Source organism: Gopherus evgoodei, chromosome 20, assembly GCF_007399415.2.
Source record: "Gopherus evgoodei ecotype Sinaloan lineage chromosome 20, rGopEvg1_v1.p, whole genome shotgun sequence".
Classification (NCBI taxonomy): domain Eukaryota; kingdom Metazoa; phylum Chordata; order Testudines; family Testudinidae; genus Gopherus; species Gopherus evgoodei.
In genome coordinates this window covers 14,941,244-14,962,672 of record NC_044341.1, presented here as the reverse complement: position 1 = coordinate 14,962,672, position 21,429 = coordinate 14,941,244, and the positions used below count along the sequence as shown (strand labels likewise).

At 51.3% G+C, this 21,429-nt stretch overlaps 1 protein-coding gene across 1 annotated transcript in view; it reads left to right on the top strand.

Moving 5' to 3' along the window:
- NKAIN1 (sodium/potassium transporting ATPase interacting 1) overlaps positions 1-21,429 on the top strand; it is a 234,648-nt gene that overhangs the window by 169,252 nt on the left and 43,967 nt on the right. Inside the window, exons 3-4 of the mRNA XM_030538934.1 lie at positions 2,592-2,672; positions 17,678-17,875. Of these exons, the coding sequence (XP_030394794.1) occupies positions 2,592-2,672; positions 17,678-17,875 (279 nt within the window). The remainder of the gene's footprint in view (positions 1-2,591; positions 2,673-17,677; positions 17,876-21,429) is intronic.

Genomic DNA, 21,429 nt, shown 5'->3' with positions numbered 1-21,429 from the left:
AGGCAGAAGTGCATAGTAATCCCAGGCTGACCCAGATAATACAACACAGGCCCCGCGCCTACACTGTGCATGCTCCTTTTACATCTCCCCGGAGGCCTGCTCTGCACTGGCAGGTTTTCACACTGAGGTTAGCTGCACTAACCCCTAGTGTAGACGTGCTGCAACCCTGTAAATAGGGACCCTCTTGCCCTACAGTTTTTAACACTGGTTTCCACCAGCCCCTCCAGTGCAAGCCACTATTTACACTGGTGCAACACATCTATCCAAGGGATTTGCATCAGTGCAGCTGTACTGGCAGAGCTCCCCCATGCCAGGTCTACACCTAAACACTGTGCTGGTGTAAGTAGGTTACGCGGGGGGATGATTTTTTTCATGCCCTGACTGATATTGCTGGGCTGGCGAAAGCTGAAGTGTAGACACAGTTATACCTGAAAACATGTCCTTTTCCCGGACTAGCTTGAGCTAGTTCCCCAGTTCAGGGACCTGATTTAAGCTAAGCCAGCACAACAGTTCTTTTGCTGGTATAAATTGCATCTCCTCTGAGGGGGGTCACTGGTACAGCTATATCAGCAAACCCTTTCTCCTGTAGACAAGGCCCCAGATAAATAAGCCCAGTGCTGACAAGCCCCAAAGCTGTCTCAGTGATGCTGTAATTCCCAGCCAATTATCTGGGAAATGTGGTCAAATGACTGTAGCAGGGGCCAAACGTCAGCTAATTCATCCTATCTAACTCCCACTTGTCTGCCCCAGGGGACAGTTTGGTTACCATTATTATCCTTGGCCTACATTGTGTGACTGGCTACGTGGGGTGCAAGGCATGCAGAGTCAGGGCTCCTGGTTCAAGTTACAGCCCTGCCCCTGATTTGATGCATGATCTTGGACAACTCACACCAACTCTCCGTGCCTCAGTTTCCCCATCTGTGAGACAGGGAGAACCGCCCTGCTCTAATGCGCAGGGGGAAATGGGAGGATCTGCCCAATGTTTGTGAAGCGCCAGCATCCTTAGATGTCAGGTGTTAGAAACTTGCATGGTATTTTCTGTAGAACAAATTCTGTTCTCAGCTGCACAGATGCAATTGCTGCCCGATGATTTCTTCTGGGAAAGCATTGAAACCACCACTGGTAATAATCTCACACTTAGCTCTCAGAAGCTGTAGATCTCAAAGCTCTTTACAAAGGAGGGTAGGATTTGTTATAGATGGTGAAACTGAGGCATGAGTGTATCAACAGCTCACTCAAGGTCACAAAGGAAGTCTGTAGCACAGCCAGGACTCAGGACTGGGGGCTCTTGTTGCAGCCCGTGGGTCGCACTGCCCTCCTCTGCTGGCGCTCCAAATGACAGCACCATAAATGCTCTCATGTGACATCGTGAGTTGTACGGTAGAATTCACAGTCGGTGTCTCATTCTGTGCCGAAGAGCTCTGGAGAAGCCTCGAGCATTTCCTCTCCCATCTGTTCTGTACTGGGCCCTGGTGAGAAGTGGAAATGCCTCTACAGGGGCGAGGTTGGTAAAGCTCGGCTTCCGCATTGATTTTAACTACTGGAACCACTTCTTTACCATGGGGGTTTTCCACTTTAACCCCTCTTGGATCCTGCCTGTGATCCCCCCACTCCTGGTTAGGGGGAAGAGGACGAGTGTTTTGGGTTTGACATTGTCCTCTTAGAGATGGGCCTGAGCTTTGACGTTCAGATCCCGCTCAGGCTTTCTCTGGAGTCTGGGAGCGTTTAGATGAGAGAGGGGTCGACGCTGGTGGAGAAGGTTGGCCTAGAACCCGTCTCTGGTTGATTCAATTGAAGTTTATAGCATAAAGCGAGTAGCTTAATCTAGTGGCCTGAGACCTGACCACAGGTCTGGGAGCCAGGAAAATTCATTCTGATACTGGCACATTGCATGACTTTGGGCAGGTCACTTTGCTTTGTGTGCCTCTGTTTCTCCATCTGTAACAGGGGGATAATAATTCCTATGCACCCATGTCCTGGGAGTGTGTATGGCATTATAGGGGGTTAATTAGTTGATATTTGCAAGGTACTGCAAGTATGTGATAAATTATAACAGATTTTCATTTCCAGAGCCCTGAATGCTTTTGGGACCAACAGATTACAAACACTGGGGCTGATCACCTTGTCCCTGTTTCTGGTTTACACCAGGGGTGACCCCACTGAAATTTGGTGTAAATCTGGGGTCTGTGAAAGCAGAGCTGGGTCTATTACTCATTAAACAATGCACTTGCTTGTGCATGCTGGGTAGCTGCAGGCAGCGATGGAAGCTCATGCACCCAGCCCGAGTTTTGCATGCCCACATGTGTAGTGCATGCAGCCGTCTCTTTCTGCAAGGCCAATGTGCGTAAGGTCTGATCCAAAGCCCCTTGAAGTCAGCAGAAAGACTCCCCTTGACCTCAGTGGGATTTGGCTCAGGGCAAAAAGCGGGTGCAAGAGAAATCTGAATACTGTTGGGCTCTTTCGAATGCCCTGCCCGAGGGCAGAGCCCCCTGGAGAAGCCCCACACCAGTGCCCAACTGCTTCTCTCTCCTTCTGCCAAGGGCTGTTTTGCCCTTCTGCATTTCTGAGCCTCTGTTTCTTTCTCTCCCCAGTACGCGGCATGGCTGGTGCTGTGGGTTGGATGGAACGCATTCATCATCTGCTTTTACCTGGAAGTTGGACACCTGTCACAGGTAATTACCTCTCTAATGGCACTGAGCACTGGCTCCTCCAGAGCTACTGATCAGCCTGGCATCCCTGCCTCTTGGGTTTCACATCCTTCCCATTACTGCTGTTATTCCTCACGCACACAGAGGTTACGGTGCCGGGGAAGAGCAGCGCTGGGGCAGGAGGTCGCAGTGCATCTCCACTCCTGCCGCTGCAGCTGCTTACTGGTTTTCAGCTTTCTTTCTTCACACGGTAGCACTGCAGAAACTGATGAGCCGATAGCTCTGGCTTGCGGGAAGCGGTGGGGCTAAGTGATCTGCATGTTTCCCCCAAATGCATCTCAGCTGCTCTTCGAGAGATGGTGTAGTGCAAGGGTCCCCAACACGGTGCCCGCAGGTGTCATGGCGCCCTTTGGGGCATCTATGTGCACCCACGTGCTGGCCAGCGGACAAGCATCCACTGAAATGCTGCTGAAAAACAGCACCATCAAGAGGCGATGCCGCTGAAATGCCGCTGATTTTCGGCGGAATTTCAGCAGCGACGCCTCTTGACATTGCTGCTTCTTGGTGGCATTTCGGCGGATGCTTGTCCACTGGCCACGGTCCTCGGTGGCTTGTCATCAGGCGCCCGCCACCCAGAAAAGTTGGGGACCACTGGTGTAGTGAATTGGGCGCTGGACTGAGGCTCTGGAAACCAGGTGTCCTGCCTAAGCCGCATACTCCTTGTGTGACCTTGGGGAAGTTACTTAATCTGCCCTGTGCCTTGGTTCCCTATTTGTAAAGTGGGATGATACTTCCCTACTGCACAGCGGTGTTGGGAGGATAAAGCTCTATCGATGGTAGTGACGTGCTCAGATTCTGCGGAGATAAGGATTTAGCTGCACCTCAGTTGTCACCTGCAACATCACCTGGCCTCCTTACACACAGCTCTGGTGGTGTCCCTCAGCCCTAAATAGCAGCACCACCAGCTATCCCAGTCCTGAGTTGCAGCTGGTCAAAACATTTCCAGGGGAACAGCTTTCAACTGGACCATGAGAGAGACACGGTGGGTGAGGAACTATCTTTTATTGGACCCACCTCCATGGGTGAGAGAGACAAGCGTTCAAAAGCGTGTCTCTTTCACCAGCTGAAGTGGGTCCAGTGAAGGATGTTTCCTTCCCTATCTTGCCTCTCTCATATCCTGGGACCAACACCGCTACAACAACACTGAAAACAACAGTTGGAAAATGGGAATTCAATGAATTTGGAACGTTTTTGCAGGAAGGGAGCAATTTTGTCAAAATTTTTGTGGGAAATTAACTAAATATTTCATTTCAATAAGGTCAAAATGTTCTGTTTCGACGTAATCATTTTGACTTGTAGAGTATATTGTATTAGGCAAAACAATAAAGTTGAAACCTTTTAGATTTTGAGACAGTCGAAACAAAATACTTCCAGAATATTTCTGTTTGTATAAAATTCTGAGATTTCAGCCTTTCAGCCGAATTTAGGATGACGCCAAATTTCAAAATCTTGGAATTTCCTGCGGGATGGAAATTCTGGGTTTTGGCCAACTCTATTCTGAGTCTCTCTTAGTGGAGCTTTGTGGCTGTGTGAGGAGGGGGAAGAAATGTTGTCTGGGTGAATGTGCCAAGGCTCCAAACTTAGTTTCTACTTTTAACCTCACCCAGATTTGCAGAGGCTGGGGTGAAATCCTGGCTCCAATGAAGTCAATAGGAATTTTGCCACTCACTTCAACGGAGTCTGGATTTCACTCCATGTCTCCAGAAGTGAAGAGCTGGTGTGTTTCCCCTCCTCCATCTCCTCCCTTCTACGTTCTTTCATCTTCAGTGCTCCACTTGCTTCATATTAAAACCCATGAAAACTGCAGACTTCTTCACTGTGTGTCCAGTGGCACCAGTTCCAGGCATTAGAAACACAGTGCAGATGCAGAGCAAGGGATGGGTCATGGGCAGATGGGCTAGAGTCCAACATCACAGGGCTGGAAGGTCTCTGCCACTCGAAGACTCGGCCTCTGTGTACTAAGCCGGTGGCGGGCAGGCGGGTGGGCACACTGAGCAGCAGAGGAGCCCAGGAGCACTGCACTGCGCATAGTGGCTTGTTATTGTAGGGTTCCTCCTGAGCACAGAGCTGCACACACTGGCTTTTGGGGTAACTCCTGTAGACTGGGCAGCACACACTGGTTTGCTTTTGTCAAGCTGTCTGTAAGGGCTAGGCAGTGCCCACTGATTTTATTGTTAATTGTTATGATTATTACCACAGAAGCTGGGAGCCTCAGTTCTGGCCCAGAACCCCCTGGTGCTAGGGGTTCTACCGAGATAGAGCAAAAAGATGGTCCCTGCCCCAGACTGTTTCCAGACTAAATATAAGACAAGAGACAACAGATGGAGACAGACAGGGAGTACATGGAACAATGAAGTGATAATGGTCAGTATGACAGGCAGTGGTCTCGGTCCCAGGGTTGCTCATGAGTCTTGTTCTGGTCACTATTTCTCTCCTCAGAGGTTTGGGGGTGATGGTCTCTCCTCACGGGTTCTGGGTGTGACGGTGTCTCCTCGCGGATTTTTGGTGTGACGGTCTCTCCTCACTGCTTCTGGGTGTGACGGTCTCTCCTCACTGCTTCTGGGTGTGATGGTCTCTCCTCATGGTATTTTAATCTCCTCATGGCACACAGAGAGCAATAATTTCTCCTCCCAGTGATTTGTATGCAGCGTTTTTTTTCTCTTGATTGCTGCTCCTTGCAACTCTTTCTTTCTGTGGCATTCTGGTTGCTGTACTTTTGTCCGGCAATAGTTTCTCCTCACACCACCCATACTGTGATTCTTTCAGACCAGAGATGGTTTCTGCTCACCAGGATTCAACCTACATGATTTCACCCCAAGCTGGTTGTTTCCACCCCACATTGACATGACAGAAAGAGTGATTGGGACATGTTGTTCTTCGGTGCCTCTTCTAACAGCATCTGGAGAGCCACCAAATGGGGTGTCTCCCATAGTGTTCTGCGGGGACTCATTTCTGGGTCGCAGGGAAGAACGGAGGAATCTCAGTGGATATAGAAGAGCCCCCAGGAGAACCTTCTCACCATCAGTGGGGCAGAGCTGTGCACTCCTTCCCTGTGACAGCATAGCACCTGCACATCTGGCTGGCAGCATGCATGGAGGGAGGCATACAGAGTAATCTCCCATGTACACCATGCAGGCGATTGTTGCTTCTTTACCTCTTCAAACCAACCACGGCGCCCCCTCGCCAGCCTCCCCGGAAAGGCAGCGAGTGACACTTTCACTAAATCTAAAGAGATGTGTGCACTTAGTGGTGATGGCGAAATCACTCTCTGAAACACCAGCTCCATTTACCCACCCGACAGAGATGGATAGCGCTGCTGGCTCTCCAGTCTGTTACTTAGATCCATCAGCATCCCGGGAAGGGCAGAGTGGCGAGGGCGATGGGGTGGACGGCTTCGGAAGGGAACAAGGCTGCGGATTCGAACGTGGAGCGCAGAGGAGCACAATGAATGAGACTGATTAATTGGGAATTTCAGGGGGCTCGTTAATCACGCGCTCTCACTTAGCGCCGCCTCAGTTTATGGATTGCATGAATCAGACAACACAATTTCATAAGCCAAGGCTGCAGCTTTCGCTGCAGCTGCTGTGGGATCCATCCGTGTGTCACTATAGCGAGAAACAGGCGCATGACAGGTGGTTACAGCCAGAAAGGGGGCTGCATACAGCTCCTCGTCACTCAACACTGTGACTCCTGTGCATCTCTGAGCCTGGGCGACACCGAACTGCTTACCCGGCATAGCTACATCAGTTCGACACTCCAGGAACTATAGCACCATAGCGTGGACGCTGCAGTGATGGGGGGGGGTGCAGGAACACCACCTCCCTGAGCGGAGGTAGCTAGGACAATGGAATCATTCAGCCATCGTCCGAGTTGCTCTACACCGGGTGGTAGGCCGCCACAGCAACGTCACGCAGGGGGATGGATTTTTCACACCCCGGATCAACACAGCGAGGCCCGTCAAAATGTTAAGTCTAGCCCAGACTTTAGGAGTGTGAAACAATCACCCCTCAGCCGACATGGCTATGCCAGCAAAACTCCCGTGTAAATGCCGTTGTGCTGGCAGAAAAAGAATTCGTTAGCTGGTAGAGCTTATTTCTTTGCAGAGCTGATGTAAACTCTACCGGCAAAATCACTCTTTTGCTGGTATAAGCTGCTTCTCCACTAGCTGGCTGTGCCAGTATCGCTCTCGCTGTACAGTTATACCCACAAACCATTTCTAGTGTAGACAAGGCCTCTTGTTTGACTGGAGTGGACACATTTTACACTGACCAGCTCGGCAGAGTGAATCCTGCTATGAGACAGAGAGCTGGAGATGATTCTGCCTTACACACCAGCCACAACAGAATTGTTCACGGTCCTCAGCTTGCCGAGATCCGGATTCTCCATCACCCTGTGCTTCATACCATCATTTGCCCCTGGGCAGAGTGAGTGCAAGGGGGTGGGATTCCATCAGAATGGTGGTGTTTTGCACGCACTTTGCACTGGTGTAAATGGTGTTGCAGCGCAACGAAGAATCAGCCTCTTTGTTACTGTTGATGCTCCTAGAGGGGAAGTGGCATGAACTGAGCTTGGTATTTCAGATATCAGTTTGTGCAAGCAGTGGGACAAAACTCATTGGGACATGGGATAGGTTTTAATTCCTTCTGTACTATATCATGCATGTACCTAGGGTGCTGTATGTGCAACTCTTATTAATACTTGATCTTTATATAGCACGTGTCAGGCTTTAGGACTATGCATGGAAGTGCAGGGCTATTCTGCTGACTCACCAAGCAGTCAGAACAGGTGGGTCCCATTAGAACACACATGGGCAGAAGTCTAAAAGGCTGAAATGAGTCTCTCTGCAATGACTGAGAGCTAGAGGGAGGTTAGAAGAACATCCCGGGGAGATACTGCAAGTACTGTCATTTCCTGAGGGTGCTCAGGTGAGGTTTCTGTTTGTAGGTACATTGGCCACCCTTAGAACGTGGTTACTTACACTGGCAGTCATTAATAATGATAATTACTCTGTGTGTGTGTATGTGCTATTAGGAGCAATTTGGGGAATCAAGAGCTTGTGGACAGTTGAACCTTCAAAGCCCAGCGTAGCCTTCCGCTAGCACTGATAGGCAGGGAAACATCCTGGAGAGTTGGAAATATCAACTGTAAATTAATTTTTGTTGTGTTAATGGGTTTGAGAAATCAGCAGACACTTGCAGTATCTATTTCCAGCAGCCAGCTAGAGCCCTCGCTGCCTGTCGGAAGGAGTTGGGAAACTAACCTAGCGCCGATCAATAGCCAGCCTGCTTTGGCACTAAAACAAAGAGCTCTGCAGCATTATCCCCACATCTCAGCTCTGCTGCTCCTGCTTTCAGGCCTGGTCCAGCTCTCCCTGAAGTTCATAGGAGCCTTTCAGTGGGAATCCGCATGAGTCCCTTAATCTGCCACTGCACCTAGTCATTCACCCTCAGCATCCAGCTGTGTGGAGACCAGGAGACTGGGCAGTCAGAAGAGGCTGCTAATGAAACATGGCTGCAGCAGGCCAGGGCTTGTGTGAAGTGCCCTGGATCCATACTGGCTCTTGTGAAGCTTAGGAGCACTGCAGGGTACCCTGCTGCTGCCTTGCTTGCAGCCCAGTCAGTGCATGTCAGAAACATCCTGAAGGATTGTTGTGTGAAGCTGGAGATCCTGCTGAGAGTGCAGAGCAGAGCAGGATAGTTGTTCTGCAATGGGGGGAGCTTGCTTCTGATGATGAGACTGGGGGACTGGTTGATGGCCAGAAGAGGGGGCATCCTCTTCTGGCCTTCAACCAACCCACCAGCTGCGCCAAGCTCATCATCAGAAGCAAGCTGCCATAGAGCAGGGCACACCAATCTCAAGCGGCATCAGATCCTGCCAGAACAACAGATGTAAAACTTGCAGCCATATCTCCACTGCCACTGTGATCAGCACTCTCCACAACACACCTTTCAAGATCTATAGGTCCTACATTCCGTGCATCAGATACTCCCAAAACAAATGTGTAGGTGAAATCAGACAGTCATTGTGCTCTCGAATGAACTCACCCAGGAAAACGATCAAAGATGGAAGCACTTTATCACCCATAGGCCAACATTTTTCTCAAAGCGATCACTCCATATCTGACCTCTCCATCCTCAAAGGAAACCTGCACAATGCCCATCTGGCCTGACCTCCTGCACATTGCAGGCCACAGAACCTCGCCCACCCACTCCTGAAATAGACCCTAACCTCTGGCTGAGTCACTGAAGTCCTCAAATCATGGTTTAAGGACTTCAAGTTACAGCAAATCCACCTTTTACACTAGTTTAAACCACCAAGTGAGCTGTGACCCCATGCCCCATGCTGCAGAGGAAGGCAAGAACCCTCCAGGGTCTCTGCCTACCTGACCTGGGGGAAAATTCCTTCCCACCCCCAAATATGGTGATCAGTTCGACCCTGGGCATGTGGGCAAGACACCATAGGCACCGACTCTATGGGTGCTCCGGGGATGGAGCACCCACAGAGAAAAATTAGTGGGTGCTCTGCACCCCCCGGCAGCCAAGCTTCCTCCCATCTTCTCCTCCCCCCCCCAGCATGCTGTGTCCCTGCTCCTCCACCTACCTCCTAGCACTTCCTGCCCAGCTGCCGCCAAATAGCTGTTTGGCGGTGTTAGCGCACTCCGGGGGGGGGGAGGGGGACGTGCCATGCTCAGGGGAGGAGGTGGGGAAGAGGCGGGGCCAGGGATTTGGGGAAGGAATTGGAATAGTGGCAGGGAGGGGGTGGAGTTGGGGCGGGGACTTTGGGGAAGGGGTTGGAATGGGGGCCAGGAATGGGTGGGACCTCATGGAAGGGGGGGAATGGGGTGGGGCTGGGCGGGGTGGGTTGGCGCCTATGAGCCAGACCCCTGGGAAATATTTCCCTGTAGTAACTCAGAGCCCCCTCCCCCAGCTGGTGTCCCATCTTTGGCCCTTGGAGATATTTGCTGCTAGCTGTTGAAGATTGGCTCCATGGCATTGTAGGCAATCCCATCATACCATCCACTCCATAAATTTATCAAGCTCAGTCTTGAATCCAGTTAGGTTTTTTTCCCCGCCACTGCTCCCCTTGGAAGGCAGTTCCAGAACTTGATTCCTGTGATGGTTAGAAACCTTTATCTAATTTCAAACCAAAGGTTGCTGATGGCCAGTTTATATCGAGCTTGGGGAATTTAAATTCGTATCTCTGCTAGACACTAATAATCACGGTCTCACCAGAGACACTGTTTTTATGGCTCATTACAACAATTTGTAACCTGCTAACTCTCCTCTGTCCTGTGACTGCACAGATGTTAATTGCCCACTTCATTTTAAGTGGTTTCATGCAGCAGGTGTTAACCTCTTATGCTGAACAATCTGTCCCTCCTTGTATATAGCTGAGACGCTTTGGTTACTTTTTCCAGACCAGAAGAAGAGCTCTGTGTAAGCTCAAAAGTTTGTCTCTGCCACCAACAGAAGTTGGTCCAGTAAAAGATATTCCCTCCCCTGTATTGTCCTTCAAATATCAGGAATGTCATGTAAAATCTTCCCTGGCTTTTAGTAGATGGCTCATTCAAGGTCTTGGAAATGTGGTCTCTGAGATTTCTCAGGCTTAGCAGAAGTGGCAGTAACATGAATTCTTTAACAAAGACAATTATACTCCGAAGTATTTCTTAGGTATTTGAATTAAATACACATTAACAAACAACAACAACACACAACGGCAAAGTGTTTTAAACAGACTGAATAATAATAACTTCTCTGTTTGTTAGGATTCACTAGCACAGTGTTTCTCATGTCACGGTTCTACCAGTTTTCCAGTTAGCCATAGAGTCTTCCAGGAAAACTAGAGTCAAAAAGAATTCTGAATGTGGCCGCACGAACCGGGCCTGTTTGTAAATGTCACAAGTGGGTGATGGAGGCTGGAATCATGGAGCCAGAGTCGACATTTGGCTAGTGACTGAGAGCTGGTAGGTCGAGTGGGGATAGGTCAGAACATGAAGACACGTAGCTCGTGTATGATGTGCTGTATGAGGGGGTGCCAGAGAAGAGATGCAAAGAGCAAGGTGGTGTGGAATTAAGCAACGGGCTAGGAGAACGATCTTTTAGCAGCATCCTGAATGGATGGGAGCAGGGCAAGACTGCCTTTGTCAGGGCCAAAGAGGAGGATGCTGCTGTAATTGAGAAGAGAGATGATAAGAGCCGGGATGAGATTTTTAGCTGTGTGGATGGATAAGAAAGGCCGTGTCTTGGAGACATTATACAGAAAGAATTGGCAAGACTTCGACACAGCCTGGCTGTGAGGACCTAGAGAGACGTCCGAGTGGAAGATGACGCCCAGATTACGGGCCTGAGTGATAGGAGGGGGATGGTGTTGTCTGCGGTTTCCAAGAAAGGAGGCGGTGGGTGGATCTTGGTGGGACGATTAGAAGCTCTGGCTTATCCATGTTGAGTTTGACATGATGGCTGGACATGAGGCTATATCAGAGAGACAGGCTCAGATGTTTAGTTTGGACCAGTGTTGCTTGCCAACTTTCTAATTGCACAAAACCAAATACCCTGGCCCCACCCCTGCCCCGAGACCCCATCCCTGCCCTGCCCCTTCTCTGAGGCCCCATCCAACTCCAGCCCACCTCCTTCCGTCGCTCACTCTCCCCCACTCTCACTCACTCTCACTCGGGTGGGATGAGGGCTCCAGCTGAGGGGGTGGGCTCCAGGGTAAGGCCAGAAATGAGGGGTTCAGGGTGTGGGAGGGGGCTCTGAAATGGGGTAGGGGTTTGGAGCATGGGAGTGGGCTCAGGGCTGGGGCAGAGGGTTGAGGTGCGAGAGGAGATGTAGGCTGTCTGGGGGTGTGGACTGTTGGGTGAGGCCGGGGATGTATTTGGGCTGCAGAAGGGGGCTCCAGGCTGGGGCAGGGGGTTGGGGTGCTGGAGGGGGTGAGGGCTCTAGCTGAGGGTGCAGGCTCCAGGGTGAGGCCAGAAATGAGGGGTTCGGGGTGTGGAATGGGGCTCTGAGCTGGGGCAGGAGTTTGGAGCATGGGAGCAGGCTCAGGGCTGGGGCAGGGGGTTGAGGTGTAGGCTCCGGCAGGGGGTGTGTAGGCTGTGAGGTGGGGCCGGGGATGTATTTGGGGTATAGGAGGGGGCTCCAGGCTGGGGCAGGGGGTTGGGGTTCTGGAGGGGGTTCCGACCTGGGGCAGGAGGTTTGGAGTGCAGGCTCCGGCCAGGGGGCGCTTACCTCAGGTGGTTCGCTGCCTGCCCTGGCTCCATGCTGCTCCCAGAAGCAGCCGGTATGTCGGGCCCCTAAGGCTGTTTAGGAGGTGTACTCTGGCTTTAAAAAATATCCTGGAACTCTGTGAGGAGGTTGTATTGGGGCGAGGGAGATTGGAACGAGTCTGGACCTCAGGCTCCAGGGGCCTGATTCTCTTGTGCTTGGTACCTAGTGTTGTTATGTACATCAATCAATGCAAAGTGGGCCTAGGATCAGATCACAATGGTAACAAAAGCTCTGCTCTAAACGACTGCACAAGGCACAAGGCAATGGAGAAACAGGCCATGGGATCTCACAAAGAGGAAAAGTAGCAAAGCAAAAGCACATATTGTGCAAAGATGTGGCATGGCTGCTGTTTGCATGAAAGCTCCCAGCAGTTGGAGCAATAAATCTCAGCAAAAACATTGTTAACATTAAATTATTAATAAAAGTTTGTGTTGTTAAAATTAACGGCAGCAGGGAGAGCTGTAAACTGGTGTTCAGAAGAAGCAGGGGAATCTTATGCTGTCAAAGAAAGGCAGAGAAATAGGTACACTGATAAGCAACCGGTGTCCAGAGACCAGGGTCTGCTCCACACCACCCCCCATAAGTCGCTGCAGGATGCCTGGAGTGGTCAGTCCTTCCTTTTGGCAATCGCCAGATGATGCTGCCACGATAATATTCTGAAGTTTTTAAAATCCAGGTTTTTCATGAATCCACCTTAGATGTTGGAAGGTGAAATTTCTCTTTGTGGGATTTTTTTCTCTCCCTCAGACCACAACCCGCTGTTTTGTTATCGTGGGGTTGCCCATGAGCACTGGGCTGTGCAGACTTGGGAGCAGGCTACAGTCTAGGTGCCTCAGGAAGTGCACCTGCTGGTTTGTTCCTGTAGGGTTGCACTGAGATGTGGAGACTGGATGCTTGTTTGAAACTCTGAGCCTCCTGAGTCTGCAGATCTGGGTTATTAATCCTCTTTGCTAAAGAGGTGTCACTTCCCTGAGATTTCTGCTATTCCCACTTGTGCTTGGGCTGTGGCAGGTTCTCTTGTCTCTGTCTCGTTCTGGGCGTAGTTCAGTTCTTCCAGTTTCAGCCGGGGATGGGGCAGGCTGCGCAGAAGCCCAGCACACGTGGAATCTAAGCTCCCCACACTTTCCTAACCATCCCAAACATCGGGTGGCTTTTGCTGTAGGGAGCTGGACTGAGACCCACACATACAGGCTGCAGCTCAGACACATGCAGGCTATTGTGGGCATGTCAGCTGCATCTGCAGAAATGTGAGGGGCCCTTTGGGCCCTCTTTTGTGTCCCCCCAAATGGCATTGTTCTTATTAAATAATAAAAAGAACCCCCCAGCTCTTATCTAGTGCTTTTCATCAAGAGATCCCACAGTGCTTTACTAAGGAGGTCAGTATCATTTCCCTATTGTACAGATGGGGAACTGAGGCACAGAGCGGTGAAGTACCTTGGTCAAGGTCACCCAGCAGCAGAGTGGGGAATAGATCCTGGATCTCCTGTGCCCAGCTGAGTGTTCTGTTTTCAAGTGTCCCTGACTATTCATCTCACACGTGTTGCTGCTTGGGGAATTATTTAGTTTCCCCCATGAAAATTTTCAGTGCAAATGAGAAAAGAAAAAAATCTCCTTTTCACTGAAAAACCTCGAAACCAAAACACTGACGGGTTTTTTTGTGTTGCTTCTGACAACCCAAACCCCAAACTTTTGGCTTTTAATCAAAAATGGTGCTGAATGTTTTTGGTTGAAGAAAACTAGGGGGGACAATACCATTTTTAAAATAAATACCCATTTTTGGTCAAAAAAGTTGTTCTTCAGAAAACAATCCTTTTTGACAAAAATTCTGATTTTTTGTTCCAAAAAAATTTAAATGTTTTGTCAGCGCACTATGGGGCTGCTCACTGCCAGAGTCCCTGCTCCCCTGGGTCCGGATCCTGAACTCAGGGCTTGGGGCTGCGCGTTTGGTGCTCCTGGCAGTGCTTAGAGAGGTGGCTGTGGTTTAACATCAAACACAAAGCAGAGCTGGGACATATGCACCATACTGAAGTGGCTCTCTGCTCCTGAACCTGTGTGTGCGCGCGCACACACACACAAAATGCCGTGGAGGCCTCTCTTCTCTTTGGGGAACCCTCCCACAGCAACGCTTTCAGATGAGAGTATTCTCTGTGGCTGCACCCAAAGAAAGCCCGGCTGCAGGAGAGTTAAGTCCAATCTGTTCTTCTGCCCTGTGAGCAGGGGCAGCTGCGCTGATCGTGCCGTGCGTTCATCTGGTCACTTCTGGAAGGGAGTCCCAGCCCACGTATCGCTGGCTCTATTGAATTTCAGCTTTGCATCTTGCGAGTCTGCTATCAGGCGAGTGCAGGCGCTGGGCTGGGAGGATTAGAGAAGCAGCATCTTATCCTTCCCCTGGTGACAGCCCAAAGCCATGTCTTGCAGGGCCAGGCCTGTTGTGTATGAAGCAGAGATTTAAAAACTCAGGGAGATCAACCATGGAGAGCCCCAAAGCATGTTAATGGGCTTACCAGGCAGAGAAATCCAGGAGCAAAACCTTCATGGTGGGGGTCTGTGTGTCTAGTGCAATCAAACCATGCTGAGGAGAAGGAGAATCCATCTGCATCTCAGAACCAAGAAATGGACCTGGCCAGGGGCTTTGCTGGAGTGTTGTGGTGCTGGTTCTCCAGGTGCTGAGTGTCCCTGTGTAACCCACTGTAGCAGGGTGGTTACCCACTCCTGTCCTTTGGGGCTTAAAACAGCCTAGGAGAAGGCAGTGGCAGGGGCAAGAAGGGCTTAAGAGCTGCAGCTCTAAAAGCTGGGCTGATTGGGGAAGTGGCTGCAGCTGGGCCACACCCTAATCAGGCCACAGCTGGCTGGTATAAAAAGGCCAGGGAAGCTAGGAGCCTAAACAGTCTTTCTTTGCCTGTAGAAGGAGAAGGGCTTGGCTGTAGGAAGCTGGACCTAGGGTACCTGAGTGGAGCAGGGCTGGGGAAAGGCAGAGGCGCTGGGGAGGTCCAGCCTAGAAAGCCCCAGGCTGTGGCCTAGCAGAAGGCCAAGAGGTACTAGGGGTTACAGGGGGCAGCCCAGGGGTAGGCAAAGGCAGCAGGTCCAAACCCTTTGCCTGTGATGAGTGGCTGATACTGCAGTCTGCCCCAGGGCGTGGGGGCTAGATGGACACTGGGCAGTAGCCGAAACTAAGGCAAAGTGGGGATAGTGGGTTGGGGGTTCCTCAGGGAGGGGAGACTCAGATTGGTGGGGTATTGCTAGGGGGCAGCACCCCAGTTAAAAGGGCACTAGGGTCCAGAGAGAGACACAGGGGCCAGAGGACAGGTGGCTCACTGGCCTGCAGAGGGCATTCCTGGATGGAAAGGATTCCCAAGAGTCACCAGCAGGAGGTGCCGCAGGGGTGAGTTGGCATGTCTACACCCACACACCTGCTGGGTGCGGTGTTCTGCCTCTGGTGGCACGGAGATGACTTAGAGCAGGGGTGGCCAACCTGCGGCTCCGGAGCCGCATGCGGCTCTTCAGAAGTTAATGTGCAGCTCCTTGTATGGGCACTGACTCCGGGACCGGAGCTACGGGCGCCAACTTTCCACTGCTCAACCCCAGACTGCCCCCAAAGCCCTTGCTCCTTCCCACCCCTTCCTTCACCTGCTGCACCCTTGCTCCTCCTTCCTGCACCCCAGAGCCTCCTGTACGCTGTGAAACAGCTGATCGCAGCGGGCAGGCAGCATGGGGAGGGAGGGGGATGCGCTGATTGGCAGGGCTGCTGGTTGGCAGGAGGTGCTGGGAGGGCAGGATGGGGGCTGACATGTTACTGTGGCCTTTTTGGCAATGTCCATTGGTAAATTCTGGCTCCTTCTCAGGCTCAGGTTGGCCACCCCTGATTTAGAGAGAGTGACATGAGTCTGCTCTCCAGCCTGAGCTAAGAGCTGGTTGGCTTTTAGCTCATGGTAGAGGCTCATGCACTACACTCCAGAAGTCCCCGGTTTGATCCTGCCTGTCGATGACCAGGGTCTGTCGGCGTTACATGTGCTCTGGCTATCTTGTGAGTTTTGCATGGTGTAGCCCACGGATCCCCAACGCGGTGCCCATGGGCACCATGGTGCCCACCAGGGCATTTAAGTGTGCCCGTGTACTGGCTGGTGGATGAGCATCTGCTAAAATGTTGTCAACAAGCTGCATCATCCAGAGGTGTTGCTGCTGAAATGCTGCTGATTTTCGGCGGTATTTCAGCAGCGACGCCTCTAGATGATGCTACTTGTCAGCAGCATTTCAGCAGTGACGCCTATTGACGTTGCCGCTTGTTGGCGGAATTTCAGCAGATGCTCGTCCTCCGCCACGGTCCTCCATGGCTCGTCATCCGGTGCCCGCCAGACAAAAAAGCTTGGGGACCACTAGTGTAGCCAGTGCTGAGAGAACCTGCAAAGGTCCCTTAGCACAGCTGGAGGTACAGGTGCTGCTTGCGCAAAGGAACTAATCCTGGGGCTTGCTGGGATCTCAAAGATGCTGCGGTGTCCTCAGTTCACAGGTGCTTGCCTGCGCAGCGATTGTACAGCATGCAGCTGCCCCTTTCCTGTGCTGCTGGAGCCCTTGGGGAAGAAACTGGAGCACAGGGCTGGCAGACTGGAGATGAGGGGCTCAGTCCTCAGCTGCTGTAAATTGACACTTCCCCATGGAAGTCAGTGGAGCTCCTCTGATTCTCACCAGCTGGGGTCCCTGGGTCTCATCCCTGCTGTGCCCTGGATTCCCGGTGCGGCCTTGGGCAAGTCAGCTAACGTCTCTGGGCCAACTCTGTGCGTAGTAACGTGTGTGACTGTGGAGTCACTGCAGGGAAGTAGCTCTAGATTTACGCTGATGAGATGGAGAGCAGAACGTGGCAGAGCAGAATGTGGCCAGGTTCCCCATTTGACAGGGGTTATAAGGCTAAATTCCTGAACTGCTCTAAACTGAGATCTGGGAATAGAAGATGCTAGAGAAGGGCCGGGGCACTGCTAATTATTAATAAATCAGATTGGGGATGCAAGGAGAGATGGAGTAGTGATGCACTATACGAATAGGATTCATTGTCTGGTGCAGAAGTACATGTGGACGGTACTGTAACGCTCCGTCCTGTGGGGCAGGGCGAGGCACCAGTGGGGTTAGAACATGGGCTTTCTGAACTTCAATGCCTGAACTGCTACTGCCTGCACTGAAAGACCCAGGCCTGCTGGCTGATGCTGTAGCAGGCTTGTCAGCCTGTCTGTGACCCAGCACGGCATGAGGGCACAGAGCACTACGCTGAGTGGGTTACTGGTCCCTTCCCCTGTGAAGCCTTGTTCCTCTTGGTGCTGCTTTGGGGAGTGGACCTGCAGCTCCCACTGACGTCGCCGAGAGTTGGGAGGGCTCCACTCCTCTGAAAATCAGGCCTTTGTTGGTTTGTTTTGGGTGTCATTGTCTCCCTATGGAGATGTGGGTTGGAATCCCACTGCTGACACCATGTAGCAATTACGGAGAACCAGAACACAGTGATCAGGGTAAATGCAAGACTGTCTGTATTTTTTGCTTACACAAATCTTTACTTCCTTGCTGGGTGCCTCCTAGTAGCCACCCTGAATAGAGGCTCTACATGTTCACAACCAACACCATCATACCCCGGGAATCAGGAGTGCCCTCTCCTGGGGAATGGTTCCTACACAAAGGGGGTGCCTCACGCTGTGCTTATGTTCACATGTTCCTCTCCCATAGGACCGGGATTTCATCATGACCTTTAATACCTCGCTGCACCGCTCGTGGTGGATGGAGAATGGGCCTGGCTGCCTGGTGACACCGGTGATGAACTCAAACCTGGCCCCCGAGGACCATCACGTCATCACTGTCACCGGATGCCTGCTCGATTACCAGTACATCGAGGTAGTGAGCAGCGCCATGCAGATATTCCTTGCGGTAAGGGGAGCCAGGGTTTACCTCGGATCTCGTGTCCCTCCCGTGTGATTCCTGAGTGAGGAATAGCAAAGATCCTGGGTCTGATGCACAAGATTTGACTCCATGGGAGTTACTCCTGGTTTCAAGTGAGAAGAGAATCAAGCCTATTGGGTGTAAACCCAATGTAACGCCACCAGAGTAAGGGTTTGTCTTGGTATGATTGCAGCATGTGTAGCCATACCCGAGAGAGCTGTGATCTAGCCAGCTCCAATAACAGCAGTGAAGCCACAGCACAGGCGACTACTGCTTGAGTAGGTACCTGTGGTCCTGGGTGGGTAGGGGCCAGCCTGTGCCCCCAAGGCTTCACTGCTGTTACTCAAGGTAGTTGATCAAATCAGTCACACCTGTGATTGCAGTGTAGACATGCCCTTAGTGGGCCTGACACTCCCTTACCTTGCACTTGTACACTAGTGCAAAGGGGGTGAAAAGAGGTGATCTGCACACTGTGCCATGGGATAGATTCCTGTGTTCCTAGATGGCTACACACACCACAGGGCAATTGAGAGCCAGCCAGCTCACTGAGAACATATCCTGGCCAGTTATCTGTTACTGACCTTCCTAGAAATTACTGTGTACCATCGCTAGCACCGAATGGCTGTAACACTGCAGCCCAGAGTCAGCTGCATTTCAGGGGTGAGGGACCCCTACAGAAATGCTAACTTAGCATTATTTATGAAGGTGGAGGACTGGGAGGCTGAGACATGGGATTTGGGTCTAAATCCAAATTTTCCCCAAAGTTCCGGAGCATTTGGATTCAATGTATTCTAGTTCTGGCCCGTGCTAAAGCCAAGCCCAGAAGTGAATCTGGATCAGAACTTCCTCAAAAGACAAAAAGAACAGGAGTACTTGTGGCACCTTAGAGACTAACAAATTTATTTCAGCATAAGCTTTAGCGTAAGCATAAGTCCACCTTTTCATGTTCTCTGTATGGATAAATATCTTCTGTCTGTGTTCTATTCTATGCATCCGAAGAAGTGAGCTGTAGCTCATGAAAGCTTATGCTGAAATAAATGTTAGTCTAAGGTGCCACAAGGTCTCCTGTTCTTTTTGAGGATACAGACTAACACGGCTGCTACTCTGAAACCAAAAGACAAAGGATACTTTACCCTCCAGATTTGGGATTCTGGTCCTGTCTCTATTAAGGATCCCCTTTAACTGGGCATAATGAGGCTGTGATTCCATTCAACAGGAACCAACAGAGTGAAGTTTGACACACCAGGATGGCCCCCAGAGGGGGTCGTGCTCTTAATGAATGTCCAGTAAAACTGAACAAAGCGCTATGCATTTTTTTCAAAAAAAAAAATTCACTTTTTAAAAGTAAAACTCCTCCATTTCCATTCAGCTGCGATGTACCATTCAGGGGCTTGTGTTATTGTATGATACCCTCGCATCTGTGGCACTCACACAAACCCCTCAAGGAGCTGAAATGCTGTAGAGCGATCAGTCCACAAGCTCAAAGGTATTTAGGCCACTCAGTCCTGTTGGAATCAGTGGGACCTAGGCGCCTAGGTGTGGCTGAAGTCATTTCAATCCCTTGCCACTCCCAAAAGCCACCACTTAGAGGCTATTGGGACCATGTTATTTTCAAAGTGAAATGGGGAGGTGTGGTGGGAACTGGTACTGATCTTTAAAAAATACAAGAACAGCAATTCGGGGTGCTCTTCTCTGGTAAATGTATCTCTAGTCCCTAGTTAAATCATGGAATGAATAATAGCAACAGGTGTGGGGGAATGACTTAAAGATCTGGGCTGGAATTCACCCTCATACAGAAGACCATCACAAAGCACACTAACTCCTCTGCACCTGGTAAATTTCGCTCTAGCACAGTTGTCCCTGACACAGTGCCTACGGGTGCCATGGTGCCTGCTGGGGCACCTATGTGCGCGTGCATACTGGCTGGCGGACAAGCATCCGCCAAAATGCCTCCGAAAAGCGACGTCATCAAGAGGCGTCACTGCCGAAATGCCGCTGATTTTCAGCAGCATTTTGGCGGCGATGCCTCTTGACATCACCACTTGTCAGTGGCTCGTCGTCCGGCGCCCACCACCCGGAAAAAGTTGGGGACCACTGCCCTAGCAGATAACAGAGCCATGAGCATTACCAGCTTTGCTCCTTTCCCTTTAGTTTGAGTTGTAAAATGAGTGGAAGAAAGGAATGCAGCTCAGGCACTAATATATCTGCGGGCGCGAGGCTGGCACATTCCAGCTGGCGACTTCCCCGTGTGTTAGCGTACATTAGCGCCTTGTGCTACAGGGGAGATGTTGATAATATAATGTGTCATATCAGCTCCTCTCTGGGCTGGTGGTGCGCGAGGTGTGAACAGGAGAGGAGCAGAGCAGACAGACCCTGTGCCTGAAAGCCCTCCCCTCCCCCCGAAATGTGCTGTTTCGTGTGTGCGAAGTGTTGACTCAGAAATCATACTCACAAGGAGAGCCAACAAAAGAGCTGAGTGACACGTTCCCAGAACCGTGAGGACTGAGGCCACTGCTTTCATCTCCCCGTCTGGCAGCTTCCTACACCAGAGCTGCTAGTGAGTTATCACCAGGCAGAAAGATGCCGGGAGTTTAAGCAATTGTGAATGTGTCCTTGGCTGGGCTGGAAGCAGAAATAATTGCCGGAGAGACATGCTCCCCTTTCGGGGATGCCGAGGGGAAGGTTTTAAAGGAGAGCTGCAAGTCAGGGTTTAAAAACGGGTGCACTTTTATTGCACACTTGTGCACACACAGCCCTCCCCCATGTCCCCATTAATAACATTAGGGCTCCCTCGTGCAGCCTCATGAAGGACAAGCCCAATTAAAAAAAAAAAAGTTGTGCGTCAAGTGTTGATTCATGACTCCGCCTGGCAATGGGGGAGCTGGATGGAGCTGGCAATAGGGCGGACCCCGTCCAAGTGAGACACCAAACATCTGCCAGACACACCCTGGGCTGGCTTCTACCAGCCTTGGCAGCAGCAGTCTTTGATTTGGGGTGGGGCCAGGACTCGGAGGGAGTGGGAACTGGGCATGTGAACTTTGAGAAGGGCCTGCTTCCCACTAGTCTCTGCAGCTTGATGTCTCCGAGCTAATCGCAGGCTTCCTGTCGGGTCAGCTGGCCTCTCATGCAGGCAGAGTGTGTGGCCTGGCAGGGTCAGAGAGAGCTCTCCCTGCGTAGGAACCTGGGAGTTCAGTATTGGTCTCCAGCACAGCCCTCCCACGGCAGCACCGCTCGAGAAATCCGCTCCTACCTTTGCCACACCATGAGGCAGGCCACCTCTGAGGACGCTGGGGGTCAGTGATGAGACTGTCCTCCATTGAGTCCAGGACCCCAGTGCTTCCTCCAGTCCAGGTGTAAGTGACTCAGACAATGGGGTATCTGGCAGACAGAGCCCATGAAGTACAAATATTGGAGCCAAAGAGAGTTCCACCCTTGTTCCCCAGTTCCAGCTCCATAAAACAAACTCGAGGGATTTGAAGTGTGGGGGGCAGGGGCACAACCCTGCCAGCCAACAGAGCCCCATAATTCTCTCCCAAAAGAGC